Here is a 17,682-nt window from a genome sequence, read left to right on the forward strand (position 1 = left end):
TCAGTCTAATTTCAGTAAAGCATCGCAGTAGATGGTAATTGACAGGATCGAATGCATCTGAAATTACTTTCATGCTAAATAAATAACTCGCTAATGCAAACGAATGCTTTCCGCCGGTGATTTTGCCTGGCTACATATGGTAAAGCTTCATTCTCTGGTTCAAAAGAAAAGTGACTGAACAAACACGCGCCATGTTCTCAGTAACTAGTACGCCATGTACGCCATGTAACCAGTACAACTAATTATCCCCGGATAAGCTACGCTAAGCAGTTAAATATTGTGAAAAAGAGTTGGTACCATTATGACAAGATAGAAAAAGTCGTCAGATAGCGTCTTATGCAAGGCGATTGCCCGTTTAATTGCTCAAGGTGTTTAAAAAGTAGTGTTTAATTACTCTCTATACCATTATATCAATTCATGAGGTTGTGCAAAGTGTATCGCTCATGACAGGTTCACTTTAGTACGCGGTTAAATATTAGTTCCTTGGAGAAAAAGAGGATGAATTTTCGTGAAAAGTGAATGTGAACCGTAGAAAATAGGATTACTGTCCAAATCTTAAGGCACTTTGCTTTGTTAATTTCATCGCAGGGAAACACGCAATACATAAAAGAGGAGGCACGAAGATGAGCACGTGCTCAGTGTTGACTCCCAAGTGTCTTACTTTGTTCCTCGAACTGCACCATAAGCTGCACGATTGTTTTGGTTGGTTCAGGGTGGCCTCTAGCGACATAGAGGTCGATCCATAGAAAAGAGATTTGACACAAGCACATGCCAATCTGTATGTCTCCAAATCAATACACAACGTTAGCAATGTCAGCTCATCCGACCATTCCTGGTGCTCTGTCGTCCTTTCGCTTGTACGCTTCTTCAAAAAACATGTAGTCCTGCAAAACAGCGAAATGGCAATGAAATCAAGCGCATTCATTAATTATCATTTACCACCAAAGAACAAGATCACGCCAACTATAAATCACTTCCAATGACAATTTTCTCCCCAGACCATTCCAAGAAAGCTTGACTGATTGGCGGTACAAGGCTTAGTTTGACCTAGAGCTCTATCTAGCACAAGCTCAAAATCGAATAACTTTACGTTAAAAGTATACAGCAGGGAGAGAAGGCTGGTCAATAAAGACGGCTTTCTTTATGGAGGAACGGATCGGCATGCCTTGTCTGTATCATTTGTAGTCTTGCAGCGAACATTTACTCAGCGAATTAAAATTTTCACCGGATATGAACCAAATACAGCTGCACTAGAGATGACTAAGTGTCGAAAAAAAAAAGAAGAAGTCCGATTTCGTTGTGTGCAATAAATCTGTTTCAGACGCTGCCGGTGTTGACGAAGGAATTTATATCGACCACAAAGAGGGCGGAAGATGCTAATATTGGACACATTCAAAAGTGAGAAGAGTCACGCTGTTACTGTCAAGCCTAAACTTTCAGGAAATAAAGGCCGTTAATGAACATTGTGAGTTTGTCACGGCACGAAATATCAATACAAATTTATTATGTAGACATCTTATTGCTTGCACATACTTATTCCTATTAGCCAGGTTTTAAACGACAAATGTTTCCGCTGCAGTGTCATGAAACATAAAGACCATAGCATCGGACCTTAGCTTGAACATTAGTCAATATGAACTATCTGTACCCGTATGCTGACGTTGATAGTTGTCGTGTGTACTTCTCAATTGAATGTAGATCTGGTTATAAGATGTGCTCTGTTGATTATTTTGGCGACATTCAAGAATAGGGATTGCGATTTTTTAAATGTCTGGTCGAACGTAAAATACAAAAACAGCCTTGAACAAGCCATTCTCGTGCATCCGAGGAGGGCCAGACAGCCGAACTTTGTCCTTTTGCATTAATATGCGTTCTTGAAAGTTGGCATTAAAAGGGACCTCTCTTGTTCTTGTCTCGTCCCCGCGGAATTTTGATGCGCCAAATTAGGAAAGGTTTGTCATTCATGCCGCGTAGAATTATGTCCGAGAGTATCGTAAGCGTAGAAAAGAGTGGACGAAATAGCTTACAATGAGCATGGCAGAGGCGAGGAGGGCAGCCTTCATGCGGACATCCAGGTCCAGTGGAAAGTATACATTGAAGGTGTCGGCATCCGTGAAGTACTCCTTGACCAGCCCGCCCCACTCCTTTGTGATTCCGCCTATGGTGACACCGTTCATTGTGATCACCTTGAGAATGGAAGAACAGACGTGAGGAAAAAATATCTGTGGGTTCGAGTCACTTTGGTGCGCCGTATTTTCTCACCTGCGAAGCAGATGAGGATGTGCAGAACGCATGTTAACAACGATATTTTATCATTTTTGCAGTGTGCTAACTGACACATGCTGTCAAGTCAGGCGAGGTTATATTCAGTTCAAGAAATGTAATTTTCAATCGGGAAGTCACTAAGCATAGCACAAGATGAATTGTTCAAATGCGGGGCAAATGCAAGAGCGCCGCGCAGCAATAAAGTTTAAGCACTCGGAATGAAACAGCTGAATAATCGACTCAATGGATAGTATACATTTACGTAGTGTTACATTGCGCCGCGTTATTTAGAATGCGTATATACTCAGCAAAAACTTAACTCACCTCAAATTTAACATCGCATTTACACGGACAACTCTCGGTGCAGATAGGTCCCACTATATTCAAAGCCGGCTCGTCCTCGGGCGTGTAAATTGTGAAGTACGGATGGCATATGGACCAACGCTGGCGGATGAAGGCGATGGTAGTGCCGGGTGGAGCTTGAACTTCCATTGTCTACCAGGAAGAGAAAAAAAATGCTACATAACAAGACTGAGATTAATATTGCGGAAAAGTGCGTCACACGCAGTTAATTAACAAACCGAACGGGCGTTAAGTTTCTGATTGTTTTTATCCAAGCCTCTTTGTATTTTCCGCAGAGTTTGCGTATTCAAGATGCTGAATTAACAAGCTCATTAAGGTATTCATATGAAGAAACCCACTTTTTTTCTGCGATTTTATTGCCTTCACTGAAAACTATAGGAGTTTAGACATTAGAAATGCACACCCTTTTCTGCCTTCGAGATCTCCTGAGGCTTAACGTATATAGTGAGTTTGGTTGCAGAAGAACGTTTGCTGAAAGAAATATAAGGAAAAAGCTCCCTCCGATGATCTACCGATTGAAAATTTCCTGCCAGATTTTATGATTAGCCAGCGTCCATGCGTTAGCCATTCCAAGGTCGCTATCTCTGTAAGGAAAATTCTGCAGAGCGCTGCTGGGCGCTTGGCAGGGCAAGGGGAAAGGTGTCCAGGCAGAGCGTGCTCTTTGCCGTTTTGTGCGCCAGCGGACTTGATTCGCGCTTGTAAAGTAAGCAACTGTGCCTCTATATGTATTTCATATGCATTCTCCCACATCGTCACCCATCATGATCTTATTTCTTTTTCTCTCCTTCCCCTTCCCTAGTGCAGAGTAGCAGGCCAGATTTGAATTATCCGGCCAACCTTTCTGCCTTTTCCTTTCAATCTATCAGCAGAGCAAATTCTGGAGAGCACGTCTCCATGTTCAGAAACGGTTCTTTACATGGCTCCAACAAAGGAACAGTGATATCGGATTTTCCAGCCTCGACGTTATGCAAACTTCGGTGAAAAATCGCAGTGGAGTCGCTGCATCTGCAAGGGGTAGATGATCGAGGCCAGATCGCGCTTTGCTATTACGGAAATTCATGAAAACGCGAAAGAGTGTCAAAGTAAAGGGAATGGAGTTCTTGGGCTAGCGAGGGTCAATTGTTCCTAATTGTCCATACGATTGTTAATTGTCAATAAACGTTTTCTTCTTCTCTTTAGAGGAGTACGATATGTCTAGTAGCAAAGAGAAGAGTTAAGGATGTGGGCGGCGTTTTTGTGCAGTTCGAAATGCAGTTGAATTAAGCTGCTGCCCCGTTAATAATAACAATTGGTTCACAGGAAAGGTATAAGTCAATATCTGTCACACTTGTTCTGTGGACACCTGAACCGCACCGTAATGGAAGGAAGGAAGGTGTGAGTGAAAGTAGAAAGAGATAGGAGTGCCGCATATGGGGGCTCCGGAGTAATTTCGACCACCTGGGGATCTTAAACGTGCGCTGACATCGCACAGCACAGTGTTAAAGCTCCCCAAGTGGTCGAAATTATTCTGGAGCCCTCCACTACGACACCCTTTTTTTCTCTTTCCACTTTCACTCCCACCTTCTTCCTTTCCCTTACGACGCGGTTCAGGTTAAAAGCGGTTCGAACCAGACTTCGGCGGCTGCGTTTCGATGGAGGCGAAACGAAGAGGCGTCCGTGTGCTGTGCGATGTCAGCGCACGTTAAAGATCCCCAGGTGGTCGAAATTACTCCGTAGCTCTCCACTACGGCTCCTCTTTCTCTCTTTCCACTTTCACTCCCACCTTCCTCCCTTCCCTTACAGCGCGGTTAAGGTGTCCACAGCAAGCAAGTGAGACAGTTACCGCGCCTTTCCCTTCCTATAAAGCAATCATTTTTTTACGGCGAGCCCCTTCCGGTGTGGAATAAAGTTCGTCGCTATTTTCATCAGTGATTAGAAACCAGAAATCTGGCTAACCGGATGCATAACTGGGAAAGCCGAATCATCGCAACTTCCATCTGCGACATAGGGCAGCACCGCCGTTGCCACCATAACGAGAGATTTATTGCGCATTTATGTAAACGATGGCTTGTCGTAAAGGTAACGGTCGCTACGCCAGCTAGCTACGATGCGCTTTGTCGCAGCCACGTAAACGCCGCTATGCGGTCTGTTTGTGAAATAATTTGTATACCTACGATTAATCTGCGATCTGTGTGTGCTAATGGTCAACGCCGTTGTTAATAATAGAGCTCTGGTCAAATACGCAGCGGCCCTGGGGAATTGTGGTTGAATCGAAGATCACAAAAACCGACAAAGAAACGGCTAACTCATCAGCCACACTTGATTATCACAAGCTTATAATACACTCTACCTGCAGGCAGCAGAACCAGCAGCAGTGCACGCATCTAAGGGGCCGCTCTATGTGCATGACGACGGTTTTCATGTAGTCCAGAACGTCCAGCTCCAGGCAGCGTCGGGGGCCGCAGCAGCACCTAGCGCAGCAGCCCGAAGCTGCGTATGGAAAAACAAAGTAAAACAATGAAAGTGCTATTGCCTGGTGAGAAAGCAAGGACTCTATATGAGCACTATAGCTACTTTCCTGGTCAGTGCTTTTGTTTTTTTTTTTGTTTTTTTTTCGCGCATACTTGAGGCACACACGGCGCTACTGAGGCGATACGTCGTTTGTTCAAATGACTAATAATTTACAAGCATACTGAAGTCGTATGTGGCCAAATTCAAAGTCACAATCAGAGTCCAAATCCTCAGGCAAGCTTCATTGATAAAATGCTTGGCGCGTGTCAAGCTCTGCATCAATAGGTCACCACTGTAAATTAATGGCTACAGCTTCAGGCTGTCGAGTTGGAGGTTGCGAGGCTGAATCCCGGCCCCAGCGGCATCATTTATATCGAAACGACAGGATACATATCCGTGTGGTCCGATTTATTTATTTATAGGAAGGGAAAGGCGCGGTAACTGTCTCACTTGTTTTCTGTGGACACCTCAACCGCGCCGTAAGGCAGGGGAGGAAGGTGGGAGTGAAAGTGGAAAGAGAGAAAGAGAGAAAGAGGAGCCGTAGTGGAGTTACGGAGTAATTTCGACCATCTGGGGATCTTTAACGTGCGCTGACATCGCACAGCACACGGACGCCTCTTCGTTTCGCCTCCAACGAAACGCAGCCACCGAGGTCGGGTTCGAACCCGGGTACTCAGGCACAGTAGTGGGGCGTCTTACCACTGCACCACCCTGGCGGGGCCCGTGTGGTCTGCGACCATCAAACACGCTTAAATAGTTCAGATGGCTAAAAATATTCCATAGCCCTCCGCTATAGCATTTCTCGTAACCTGTACAGTCTCGACTGGGACGTTTGCCTATGTATGTGCTACACAACTACATTGGTTTAGTGGATCGGCGGCAGTTGAACCTAATGCTGATCATTAGCGACAATTCTCATAAGTACCAACACGCAACACATCCCATCGCACCTCTATGGTGACCCGCGTGCACTGATTCTGTTTACTCGGAGTCTCACATCGTTACAGATGTGAAATTATGCAAGGCGCAAGTTCCGTGACATAGGCCTAATTTGTCTCGGGACGTCGACGCACAGCAAGCTGCCACTACAGCGTCCAAAATCGTCATGCTTCTTTACGCTGACGCTCGACTCCTACGCGGTCCTACACGCACCACAAGACGACTCTGCGTTAAGCTTTCCATTTTCGCGCGTTATTTGAGCCTGTTACACGTGTAATAGTCGGAGCCTCGATGGCAAAGTAGTAACTCTACCCTGGAATTTTCATTATTTTGTTTGTCACTCGATATATGGGAACTTCGTTCATAACTGAACCTTGGAAACGTTACTGCACGCAAGGCCCAATTAGTAGCGTGGTTTGAAAAAAGAATATGATGGCCGATTTAACGTGTTTAGGCCAAGTGCTAATTAGGCATGCTAGCACTTCGGTTTTGGGACAAATTCTAATTAGATCATTGAGTGGCAATTGGCCACATTGTGCGCAAGATCACCGGTCATAGATTTAATACCTGGTTAACCAAGTAGTATGAGCATGCTTTTATGAACTAGGAATAATGTGTCTGACTCCAATGGGGACCATTGGGTTTGAATCTTAACTACAGAGTGCTGCCCAATTTGACATGTCATGTGGTCTCTTGACGTCACACAAACCGCCGATCAATTAGCACTCAGCCACGTCACTGCCAACTACAGTGGCGGTGATAGTGGTAGTGAGGATGACGACCTAGGGTCACGATACGAGGGCTTAAAGCTACAAATTCCGCGCCCATGAGCAGCATGTCTGAGAGGATAACGAAAGGTCCTCATAGGTTGGATTTCTATCTAAGCACAAGTTGGCGCGGCTTCTGACAAACAGATATCTGCGAAATCTGTGAATGGGGGCACTAGGCAGATGTAAAATAGATAACCAAGAAACGGCGCCTGATAGCGCCCTGTTCCTTTTGCAAAGGAGTGATTCATTTAGGTAAAACGGAACGTCGAGCTGGTCGGTAGGTTATTTTCGTAGAAACAACGCTCAAATTGCACACGCATAATTAAATTGCTTGGGCAAAAATTTAGACGTGCATATTTAATATGGACATACATGTTATTAAAGTTGAGCAAAATAAAATAACATTCTATTGACACGACCGCCCTCAGCAACAATATGCAAGGTAATCGCAACAGATAAAAATAAGTAATGATTTCAGTTAATTATTTCGTTGCAGTTTGTAACCACCAAGCTTCTTTACATGAAGGAATTTTGTGTACTGTTCTTTGTACATACTCTTTTAGAATAAAAGTCTAATTTCGAGCTCCCTCTGTGTGACAAAGAGCTGCTGCCCTGGTATAAATAAGTGATACGTATTTATTTTTAAGAGTATACTCGCTCGCCACGACTCGCTGTCAATGAACGATGGAGGCCTGTTGGAACGTTTCGAACTTGACTTTGACAACGGCATCATGACACTTGCGTGGACGCGCGGAGTGTTTACTGTTTCACCCTAAAAGGCTAGTTAGAGCTGCGAAGTGCTCACACTGAACGGCCGCTCAGAACGGGAGTTCAATCAAAAGCGCCCGGCTTTCCTCTTTTTTGCGGAAAACGGAGCACAGAACGTAAGAGCAGTCTGTGGTCGGGATGCCCCATTTTCGTCAGAAATCGGAGTGCAAGCTTTTTTTTTTTTGCCGCGGAAAACTCTCTTTCCACATCTAGAACTATTTCCTGACGACATAGCGACTTCTGCACAATATTCGGCAACATGTAGGTTATCATTATTTCCTGGCATATGCCACAAGAACCCCGCCTCGGTGGTGCAGTGGTTATGGAGCTTGACTTCTGAGCCTAAGGATGCAGGATCGCGGTGGCCTCTTTTCAAAGGAGGCGAAAAGCAAGACGCCCGTGGGCTGTGCGATGTTAGTGAATGTTAAAAAACCCCAAGTCGGAGCCCTTTGGGGCGTTAAATTTTGACGTCCCCAAAGAACTTAATCTGTTGGTATGACGTAGTAGAGGACTCCAAAAATTTTCTACCATCTTGGGTTTAATAGCCTGTGCTGATATCGCACGGCACACGGTCGCCTTGCGTTTTGGCCTTCCGCCTCAATCAAAATGCAGCCGCCACGATTGAGGTTGAAGCCGGATTCCCCGGCTCAGTAGTTGAGTGCCATAATCACTGTGACGACACGCCGAGGACAAACTTATTACCATTTTTATTGAATAATGCACGTTTAAAAGATAACTAAAAGTGTTTAAAAGGTGTGTTACTTTTAAGCCGTATGCTGCGAGAGCTTGAATTCACTGCCACGCATGTGCCACAGATCTTCGTGTAGAATATGCAGATGGTCTGGTTTATGGGGCACTATATAAACCATAAACCAATGTCTGGTGATAGGATCATTTCAAGTATATGCTTCAATAGCACACCACAAGTTTTAAAATGACCTTCGATTCGTAAGCATGTGCTCTTCACCAATACCAAACTGCATACTGAATTTTTCGTGCAGTTACATGATCTAAACCTCGAATACTTAGGTAATAATTTATTATCTCTTTCTTAAGGCTGGCGGCAGAATTTACGAAAGGACACCGCGATATATCAATTCAATTTTGGTGAACGCCATGAAAATGTTGGGTGCACCGACAGAAAGCCAGAAAAAAAAGGTTTGGCCCACGTCGACGCACCATATAAGGAGTTAACAACAGTATTCATGAACAATTCATCATATGCGATAACTGTTACATGCATTACAATACTAGCAGTTAATTATGAATGTAAACAAGCATGTAAACACTAAAAGTAAAAATAACAAGAAGCGAGTACGAATCAAGTGGCACAACATTGCTGGTAGTGCTTACGTATGAATTTTTCTGTTACATTACCCAGTAAATAAGGAAGAGTATAGTGCAACATTTGGCGACCATAATCGGCTCGAGCTCTTGCACAGCTCATAGGAAACGAGCGCGTTTCGAATACTTCTGTTCTTTCTCAATTAAAGGGGGTAGCTATGTCATGACGGAGCTATATTTTAATATACTAGTCTTTTACCATCTTAGTAGTGTGTGTCATAAAGCTGGGGAGCGGCGGTGATGCCAAGTGCCAAGAGAGGTTGAGTATGTTCAAAACGCGGACCATTAGCATGTTTTCATTAAAGAGCGCCCCTAAACTTTTGACCGCATGAACTTGGTGATAATAAATTGGTGATAAGCGAAATGCTTAAGCAAAGTGATGGGCTTGAAATAAGGTCATTTTGTGGCCTAAAATGTACAGCCTTGGTTTGTTCAGTGTTTATAATTAGCGACTTGTATTCAGGCCTTTCATAAAGTAGGTGTAGACAATCTATAGCTTGTTGTTCGACACATTGCCCGTTTGTGGCTTTGAAGAATACAGTGGTATCATCTGCATAAATAACATGGGAGCTTGTTTGTTCATCGTCATAAATGAGGAAAAGCAAAATCTCCAAAACGCTGCCCTGCGGAATACCAGAGGAGAAGCGCTTGAAATGCGATAATTCGCTGCTTACTCTTGCACACGAAAACTGAGGTATAGGATCTAATCATTTCATGAAATTTCCCCGAAAACCATAGTGTTCAGGTTTGGTCAACATATTTGGTGATTGATTCGACCGAACTCCTTTGAATAGTAAAATAAAAAAAAATGCCGAGTGAAAGTCTTTTTGGTTAAAAGTGCATTTTCTGTAGAAGAGCTCATTCTAAACCCACACTGACAAGGCGTTAGCATGTTATATTTCTCACAAAAACTGTGCATTCGCCGGTATAAGCATTTTTTAAAGACATCTCGAAAAAACAGCCAGAATAGACACTGGATAGCAATTTAACAACTGATTTTGGTCTCCAATTTTGTAGAGAACGACTGCCTTGGAAATCTTCATTCCTTTGGGAAACGTTCGAGGTGACAATTAAATATGTGCTTTAGTACTAGGCTAACTACATCGACTACATGTTTTATCAGCACAATTTTAGGGTGGTCTATGTTTCCGTGATCTGCTGTTGCGCAGGGCTAACAGGTTCAGTGCCATCTGTTGGCATCAAGCATGCAGTGAAAGGAATCCGGATTTCAATGTATTTCACATTCCGCAGAGCATGATTGTCCCATACCAGACACCAAGTATGGATTTAACTTATTTACTAGCTTTTTCCCACCAAGTCATTCGTTGTCTACTAACATATCCAACATGTCATCATTATAGGACAAGCTATTGGGATAGTTGGTGTTGGCCCATGGTTGACAGCGCTTAATTAACCACATCGACAGAGTAAAGAACACACAAAAGAACACAGCGCTTGTGTTGTCGTCTTTTATATGTTTTTTAACCTGTCCATGTGATTACGCGCTCTCAACCATGTCTAAATTGATTAAGAACTCTATTTATAGGTTTGCACCCACATCATTCCCTTTCAGTAGAGGTGAATTAAATACTTTTGTATAAATTCTTTGTTTTGCTTGGCGAAGAAAAGACGTGACTCGGTTTCGATATGTCTTGAAACTCGTTAAATCATCGTGAGATCCGTTTTTGGTGAAACGGTTGGGAAGATCCGGTTTCTTTTTTATCACGTACTAAAGGCATTCTGCTGTTATCCAAGATTTACGAGCCTTTTAAGATTTTTCTTTTGAAAGTGACAAGTGAAAAACTGTGTTCATAAACACTTAAATGTAGTAATAGACGCATTATAAGCATTTTCGGGGTCATATTCTCTGAGGACAACATTCCAGTCAACGGCCGCAAGTGCTTCCCGAAAGAAGGTTAATGCCTTCTATACGCCGATATAATACCGCAAGAAACGAGCATTGTTTTCCAGGGGTTAACTGGTTTACAAAATTGAATATGGGCAGATGATTGCTTATCTGAGCATTATTAACTATTGAATGAAGATAGTTAACTAGGTAGTTACTAATGAAGATGTCAATTGCTGTCGCTGCCTGCAGCCGTGGTGCGGGGCTATTTATGATATTAGTAAATCCATTGCTCTGCAATGCGTAGTCAACCTCACGTTTACTCGCAAAAATGAGATAAAAAAAAATCTCTATTAAACCGTAACAGTATCATCATCCAGAACTCGATCACACTTGTTTTCTATTATCCATCGCAAGCAGTCGTCAAGAAAGACAGTGACAACGAAATTATTGAAATTTCACGGAATAGGTTATTGTCCCTATACGTCACAGAACACATATTATTCTTGAAGGAATACACATCTCAGCTCCGAGAGCTATAGGAAGCTGACTCACTTTCCTTGATGGTATATATAAGCTGGCCCAACGAATTCTTAGCTTCGTAGACGTTGCACATCTCAATACCTAGGAAAGCTGAAAAGAAAAATAAACATGCGTATGAACAAGGCGCGAATCCTTTTAATTGCCAGCTTTCACAGGCAGAACACTGAAGAGCTGTGTTCGCAACAGCAGCCGCTTTCTGTGGTTCCGTGCGTTACAGAGTCGACTACTTTCGCGCAACTCAGAGGTTAGGCGAATGCGACAAACCAACTTGGCATAGTCTAAGTCATATGCTCTGAATCATGTGTTTGCTATGTTGTCCCTGGACGCGAGGTTTTCGTATTAGTCGATGTGGCAGAAAACCATGCATCACCATTTAAATACAATGCCTCTGACACGGTATCCGTCGCTTGTATATACACGACTGAAAAATCTTTTCCTGAGCATTGTGCGAAAAGAACATGATGGGGGGGGGGGGGGGGGGGGGGATTTCATCACTGCATTGTGCACTTTTGTGCAACATACTAGTCTCAGTGCATTGCACTGAGACTTTGCTCCCATACATTTCCATCTAACGCAGTGTATCCCTTTCATAGAAGACAGTGTGCATACAAGGCGTATTGCACGGTATCTCTAGACGAGAAAGCGTGGCGGCGCCTGCGTATTCTGTGCTCCAACGCAGCTTCGACACGCTTTCACATAATCATATAATATTGCTAAATACCAACGCGACGTTACGCTCTATGGGTGCTATGAAACCAGCCTTCATGAAAGGTCTTCGTTCACAAGACTTGATCCTTGGTCATATATTACGACAATCAATGTCCAGCTGAGGCTGGAAAGGTCAACCTGACGAAGTTAAAAGTTTTCCATCCCTCCTTCAGTTCGGGATCGAACACGAGTCGCGACTGCCAAACTTGACGAGTTAAAAACAAACCACGCACCCTCAAGATTTCTGATAGAAGCCCTGCATTGCTGTCGAGAATGAATAAAGTGCTAAGAGCTGACAATATATATTATGACTGAAAGAATTTTTTTAGGTAATATTTGTTTGTTTGTTTTTATTTTTCTTTTACAAGAAAGGGGAAGCCAAGGCAAAAGGCGGCAAGCCTGACTGGACCTTGGCTCCCAAAACACACACCTCTAGTGTATATAAAATTAAAAAAAAAACATTATGCAACACTTACATACGATATGTAAAAGATATGAATACATGCAGTATTCCTTAGATATACAAATCAACAGATCGCGCTGTCAATAACATAAATATTTTCACTAAAACCAAAAAATATTTACACAAAAAAGATTACATATGAGAAAAATACAGTTACTACCACCATTGCAATTATAGGGGATATTCATTTAAATATTGTTTTACGTTCTTTTTAAATACCCTAGCTGCCAATGAAAATTTCACATTTGGTGTGTTGTTGATTAGGGATGGCACCTGAAAAGTTAATTTCTGTTTTCCATAGTTGGTTCGGGTAATAGGTACAAGTTTTTTTCGTGTTCGCAGGTCATACGTTACTGTAGATCTATCAGGTAGATTAGTATACAGCCTATTATGGTGAATGTACTGCAGAAGACGAAAGTAGTAAATCTGATTAGCGGCTAATATGGAATATTTTTTGACAAGACGATTACGGAATCTGATGCGAAAAAATCGGCGAAAGCAGATGGATTCACGCCCGATAATTAGTCAGATGAGGCTTTCAACACGACATAATTAGTTTTCCTGGAGGGTGAAGGCTGGGTTTATTTTCAAAGGCATCACGCAGACAAGGCCGGCATTTTCGCCAAGCGCCACTGGTACCGCTGCCAGAGTAAAAATAGAATTACACGCACTTCGCCGGTCGGGTACTACCTTCGGTAAGCTCCACTTGCTGTTGAACCACTACTTGTTCGATAAGCGTCAAGTACTCGAGGCCGGGAGGGCAACTAGTTGTCCCAGGAGCTACCTGGTTGGCAGCACCTGCGCACAAAAACGTCGGTACGGTCTCGGTTTATACGATTTAACGTCCCAGGTCAACTCAGGCTATGAAGGAACGTCGGTATGTAGCGATATGATAGCGGTTCTTAGCGTCCGCTGAGCTTAACGAATTTGCCCAACGATGTCACACTTTGTTGCGTTTATAACGATTTCGACGGTTTCTCTGTCCTCAGTCCTCAGTGGCGAACCGATTAGTGTTGAAAATGCTCGTAAATAAACGACGTTTGCTACTTGTTTTATATATTAAACGATTAAACGATTTTAGACAACAAATAATCGTAGCATGTTTTCGTCTTCTTTTGATGCCTAAGGCGTTACCATAAGCGGATCGGGGCGTGGTATTCAGCTGCTACTACTAAATAACATTACAATAAAAATTTGAATTTTTTGGTTCAGTTTCAACCACCAAGAGATGGCCATGACGTGCGAGTAACGTATAGGTCACGTGAGTTATGAAGAAAATCCCGATATATTCGCTGATTCACTTGATGTGATTTCTATTCTTGAGGCAGGTTGACTTAAGCGCTACAGTGAATCACAACGGCAAAGCAGCGATTATTTTGCAGTCTTTTGATTTCTCCCGTAACCTATACACAACGTTGGCGTCTGAGCCAACAATCGACTATTCAAACCAAAGCTGAAACAGATGAGGGAAGAAACTCGACTACAAATTATATACCAGTTCCAGGCGATGACTAGATGTTGTACACTGTGCATACTTTCTTGCGCATCAATGCAAAAAATAAACCACGCAGCCAAGTTTGGGTCTAAAATTTTTAAATTACTTTCTCATGAGATAGCGTAGCCGAATTTATTTTTTTTTTTTTTGCTTTTTGCATCTAAAATTGGTTTTATGCAATACGCAGCTATAATCGGGCAGGTCAAAGTTTTTCGCTGTTAGTACATACGTGCAATTAAAGAAAGCGGGCCCAATGACGGTCCGAATGCAATGCTTTCAAAAGAAAACGATCATAATTCGTATATGCGTTTTCTGTAAGACTCGAACCAAGCATACTGAATTTATACGCAATATGCAGATAACGCATACTTTCTCTGTATAACGCCATTTAAACAAGAAGTTTTTGCTGTAACCACATGCAAATTATATGAAGACCATATGTAAAATACGCGGAGATTGCGCGGACTTCCATATAACATACAGGCTCGGTATATCCATATCCATCTGTGCGGATTATTCAGAGTGCGTCAGTAGAGTGGGGACAGAGAGTAATGCAGTTTCACTGGGTTCATTTGATGTCACCTAAATATGCGTTTCTGTCCCCAGTGCTCCTGTATTTATTTCTCGCAACCTCCGTCTGCATCGTAACTACTTAGATACTGCAGCCATGCTTCGCAGGAAAGCGTATCACACCGCGAAGAGAAGACAATTAAAATCCGTCCGACCATCATGAGTTTGCCAAATGCTTTGACATTTTTCCGTTTTTTTTTTTTTTTTAAGACTGGAATGCTTCACTGCTGCACGTCTTAGCTAGAGACACCCAGCTTCATTTGCTCACTGTTTAGGAGGCTAATTAAGGTAACCTGCATCTTATGGTCATGTGGGCTCAAGAATAGTGTGACCCGATGAAAGTTGTGCTGTTGGCGGTGCTGTTGCCATTTTCTTCGCGAAGCTAAGTTAATGTGTACAAGCGTGACTGCGCTACTTTCTTGCCAGCTTATGTCGTGTTAAATAATGTAATCACTGGCAGTAAAAATCACTGTCCCTAATTTGACCTGCTGACATCGGCAAAACGCACTTCTCTCAGAGACAGAAAGAAAACAACAAAATTTAGTCACTGTTTAAAATTTGCTGACTTGTACACTCTGCACGAAGTGGTAAATAGGGGAGCGAAAGACGGAAGGAAAGAGGTGCAGCGAATGGCAAAAATGTTTAAAAATAAACGACAGGAAATGAAAAACGCGGCCACCGAATTGGAGGGAAGATTCTTCAAAGAGGCAGGTCAGAAAATACTTAGCTGTGAAGCGCAATATCCTACAAATGACCTAACAACGTTTACTGCATTGGAAGTGGGAATTAATGAGGAGGTTTGACAGTTGACCTCGCGCCGATTGTCTTCAAAAAAAAAAAAAAAAAGCCAATTAGAAGCTTATAGAGCGTCTGTGCTGTCTATGGCAGACTAAGGAATTTAATGTGCAGTCCACTGTTTTAGGTATTTTGGCGAATGGCTACATAAGATGTTCCTAATGCACGCGTTCATTCGCATATAAAACATTTTCATTGGCTGGTGCTTGGATGCTTTCCTTTCTTAGGTGTCAAAAGCATTAAAGGCGGGGACAGCTTCAGTAACAACTTTGGTGAAACAATAGTATACAAATGTGTGCAGAAAACTATGGCTACCGCTTTATTCCGCGCATGCTGATTCTAAACTGTGTTTTAGAACATTTACGACCCGCTTAAGACCGAGTTTTTTTAACCTTTCATTGCCGTAATGATTGTTGTGGAAACTGGCGCATTGTCTTAAAAGAAAGAAGTGGCAACAGACAGCAACGCGAAAGTACCACTTGATAAAATAAGTAACAAGTGGGAATCAAATTAGAACAAGAAAACGAGCAAAGAGTAGTTAATAAAACTGATGCAAGAAAATGTCAACCTGGGTCACGGAACGGCACCGCGACACCCGGAGCCACGGGAACAGTAGGGGCGGAGCCAGGCCCAGTGGAGCCAGGCATGGCCTCGTCACGGGTAGGGATGCCTCTCTCCACAGGAGGAGTAAAATAGGAACTAGGAGCAGATCCGCCAGCTGGGGTGCCGCCAGACGAGGTGGAGGCAGGTGCATAAGTACCAGGCGCGTAAGCACCAGGCGCAGACACACCCGGTGCGTAAGCACTAGGCGCATACGCACCTGGCGCAGGGCCACCCGGAACGTAAGCACCAGGAGCATAACCACCCGGCGCGTTAGCACCCGGTGCAGAGGCACCCGGCGCGTAAGCACCAGGAGCATAACCACCCGGCGTGTTAGCACCCGGTGCAGAGGCACCCGGCGCGTAAGCGCCAGGAGCAGGGGCAGCCGGCTGATAAGCACCAGGCGCGTAAGCACCCGGCACGGGAGATGGCCCACCACGTTCTGTTGTATAGGAACATAGAAACCAGGAACTGTCGAATGTCACTTGGCACGAAATTATTGGGCGCGTAGATAAGACGCGCATCAGTGCCCCAAGCATTAACCGGTAACTAGTTGGCGCATCAGTATCAGGCACTTAAAACAGGCGAGAACACACCACTCTATTACGGTGAGCGTGTAAGAATAAAATAAAACAGAGTTACCGGGTAGTAAATACCAAGGCACACAGCTACGGGCACGTACGTACCAGGGCCGTAAGTTCCAGGCCCGTAAGCACCAGGCACTGGAGAAGTGGGCACACCATACCCCGTAGGAGCAGACCCGTAGGTGCCATGCACAGGTGCACTGGGTGCAGAGGAACCGGGTGATTCGTACTGAGACGAAGCTGCGCTGTACATTGCGCTTCCAGGCACCGAAGGATTAGCCATGGAGAGTCACGCGGGGCAGATTAGTAGAGCTTGGCTGTGAAGTGGTGTCAGATGTTGTGTTCCAATCAACTTGCACTGCACACCGGAATTAAAGAAGACAGTAAATTCAGTTCTTGCTATATTTAACTAAATGAGGTCCCCGGTGAAATCCCAGAACTTTCATGCTACAATAGTTATTATTAAAATACTTTTTGGCTCTGTGCTGGACAAGGCTAACCTCTTGCATTTTTGGCGAAGTCATAAATAAGGATCCGGATCAGAGTTTTCGAAGCTCCTACAGAATCGGGACGTCTACGTCAACTTTTCGCCATGAAGCTGGCTATGCATATACTTATTCACCATGATCTGCTGTCATTCCATCGCCTTCTGCATCCCCTGCTCACAGCGTGATTTAGGTGTCCATTCTGAGAGACAGTTACCGAGCCTTTTCTTTTCTGAGAGCTCCCGATCCCTTCAGGCCAATGAGGAGGGTTAAATCTGTCTTTTTCACTATTAGTTGCAAACCAGTCAAACGTCTTTGATATCCCTGTTGCACTGAAAGTTTCTACTGCCGTTCAGTTGAGCGGCCAGTCCAGCTTTCTAACCGGCGTTGAAGTAAACGACAGTTCGGCTGCCGCTGTACGACCCGTTCTGCGAAGCTCAGTTTGATCTCTGGATAATTCGATCCCTCCCCGTCCGAATAACGTGGGAATAAAAATTGCCTTTTTTCGTTATGAATAATCGTAATCGTCATTTTCATTCGTTGTATCACTGAATTGAAATTTCTGGGCAAGTTTCTTGCTTTTAGTACGGCGCACCTCACACCGCTGCACAGAGCCAAGTGTATCTAGAAGAGTAAGGCCACGCTTTATCACAT

At 43.7% G+C, this 17,682-nt stretch overlaps 1 protein-coding gene across 1 annotated transcript; it reads right to left on the minus strand.

The window, feature by feature from the left end:
- Positions 1–818: 818 nt before the first annotated feature.
- LOC146199090 (phospholipid scramblase 2-like) lies at positions 819–16,826 on the minus strand. The gene is made up of 8 exons (XM_084592040.1): positions 16,646–16,826; positions 16,180–16,401; positions 13,190–13,297; positions 11,341–11,418; positions 4,958–5,097; positions 2,590–2,760; positions 2,028–2,186; positions 819–884 (listed from the first exon to the last, which is right to left on the minus strand). The coding sequence occupies exons 1-8, from the start codon at positions 16,824–16,826 to the stop codon at positions 819–821; spliced, it is 1,125 nt and encodes a 374-aa protein (XP_084448166.1).
- Between the last annotated feature and the right edge of the window lie 856 nt (positions 16,827–17,682).

The sequence above is a fragment of the Amblyomma maculatum genome, chromosome 2, assembly GCF_055883805.1.
Source record: "Amblyomma maculatum isolate TAMU_Amacu chromosome 2, ASM5588380v1, whole genome shotgun sequence".
Lineage (NCBI taxonomy): Eukaryota > Metazoa > Arthropoda > Arachnida > Ixodida > Ixodidae > Amblyomma > Amblyomma maculatum.

Bases quoted from the DNA above. Each gene is read 5' to 3' on its own strand.
- LOC146199090 (XM_084592040.1), bottom strand. From the start codon at position 16,826: ATGGCTAATCCTTCGGTGCCTGGAAGCGCAATGTACAGCGCAGCTTCG. The intron at 5,098-11,340 runs GTGAGTCAGCTT...TTCCATACGCAG, and splicing joins TATATATACCATCAAGGAAA to CTTCGGGCTGCTGCGCTAGG. The intron at 885-2,027 runs GTAAGCTATTTC...GCTGTTTTGCAG, and splicing joins TCGCCTCTGCCATGCTCATT to GACTACATGTTTTTTGAAGA.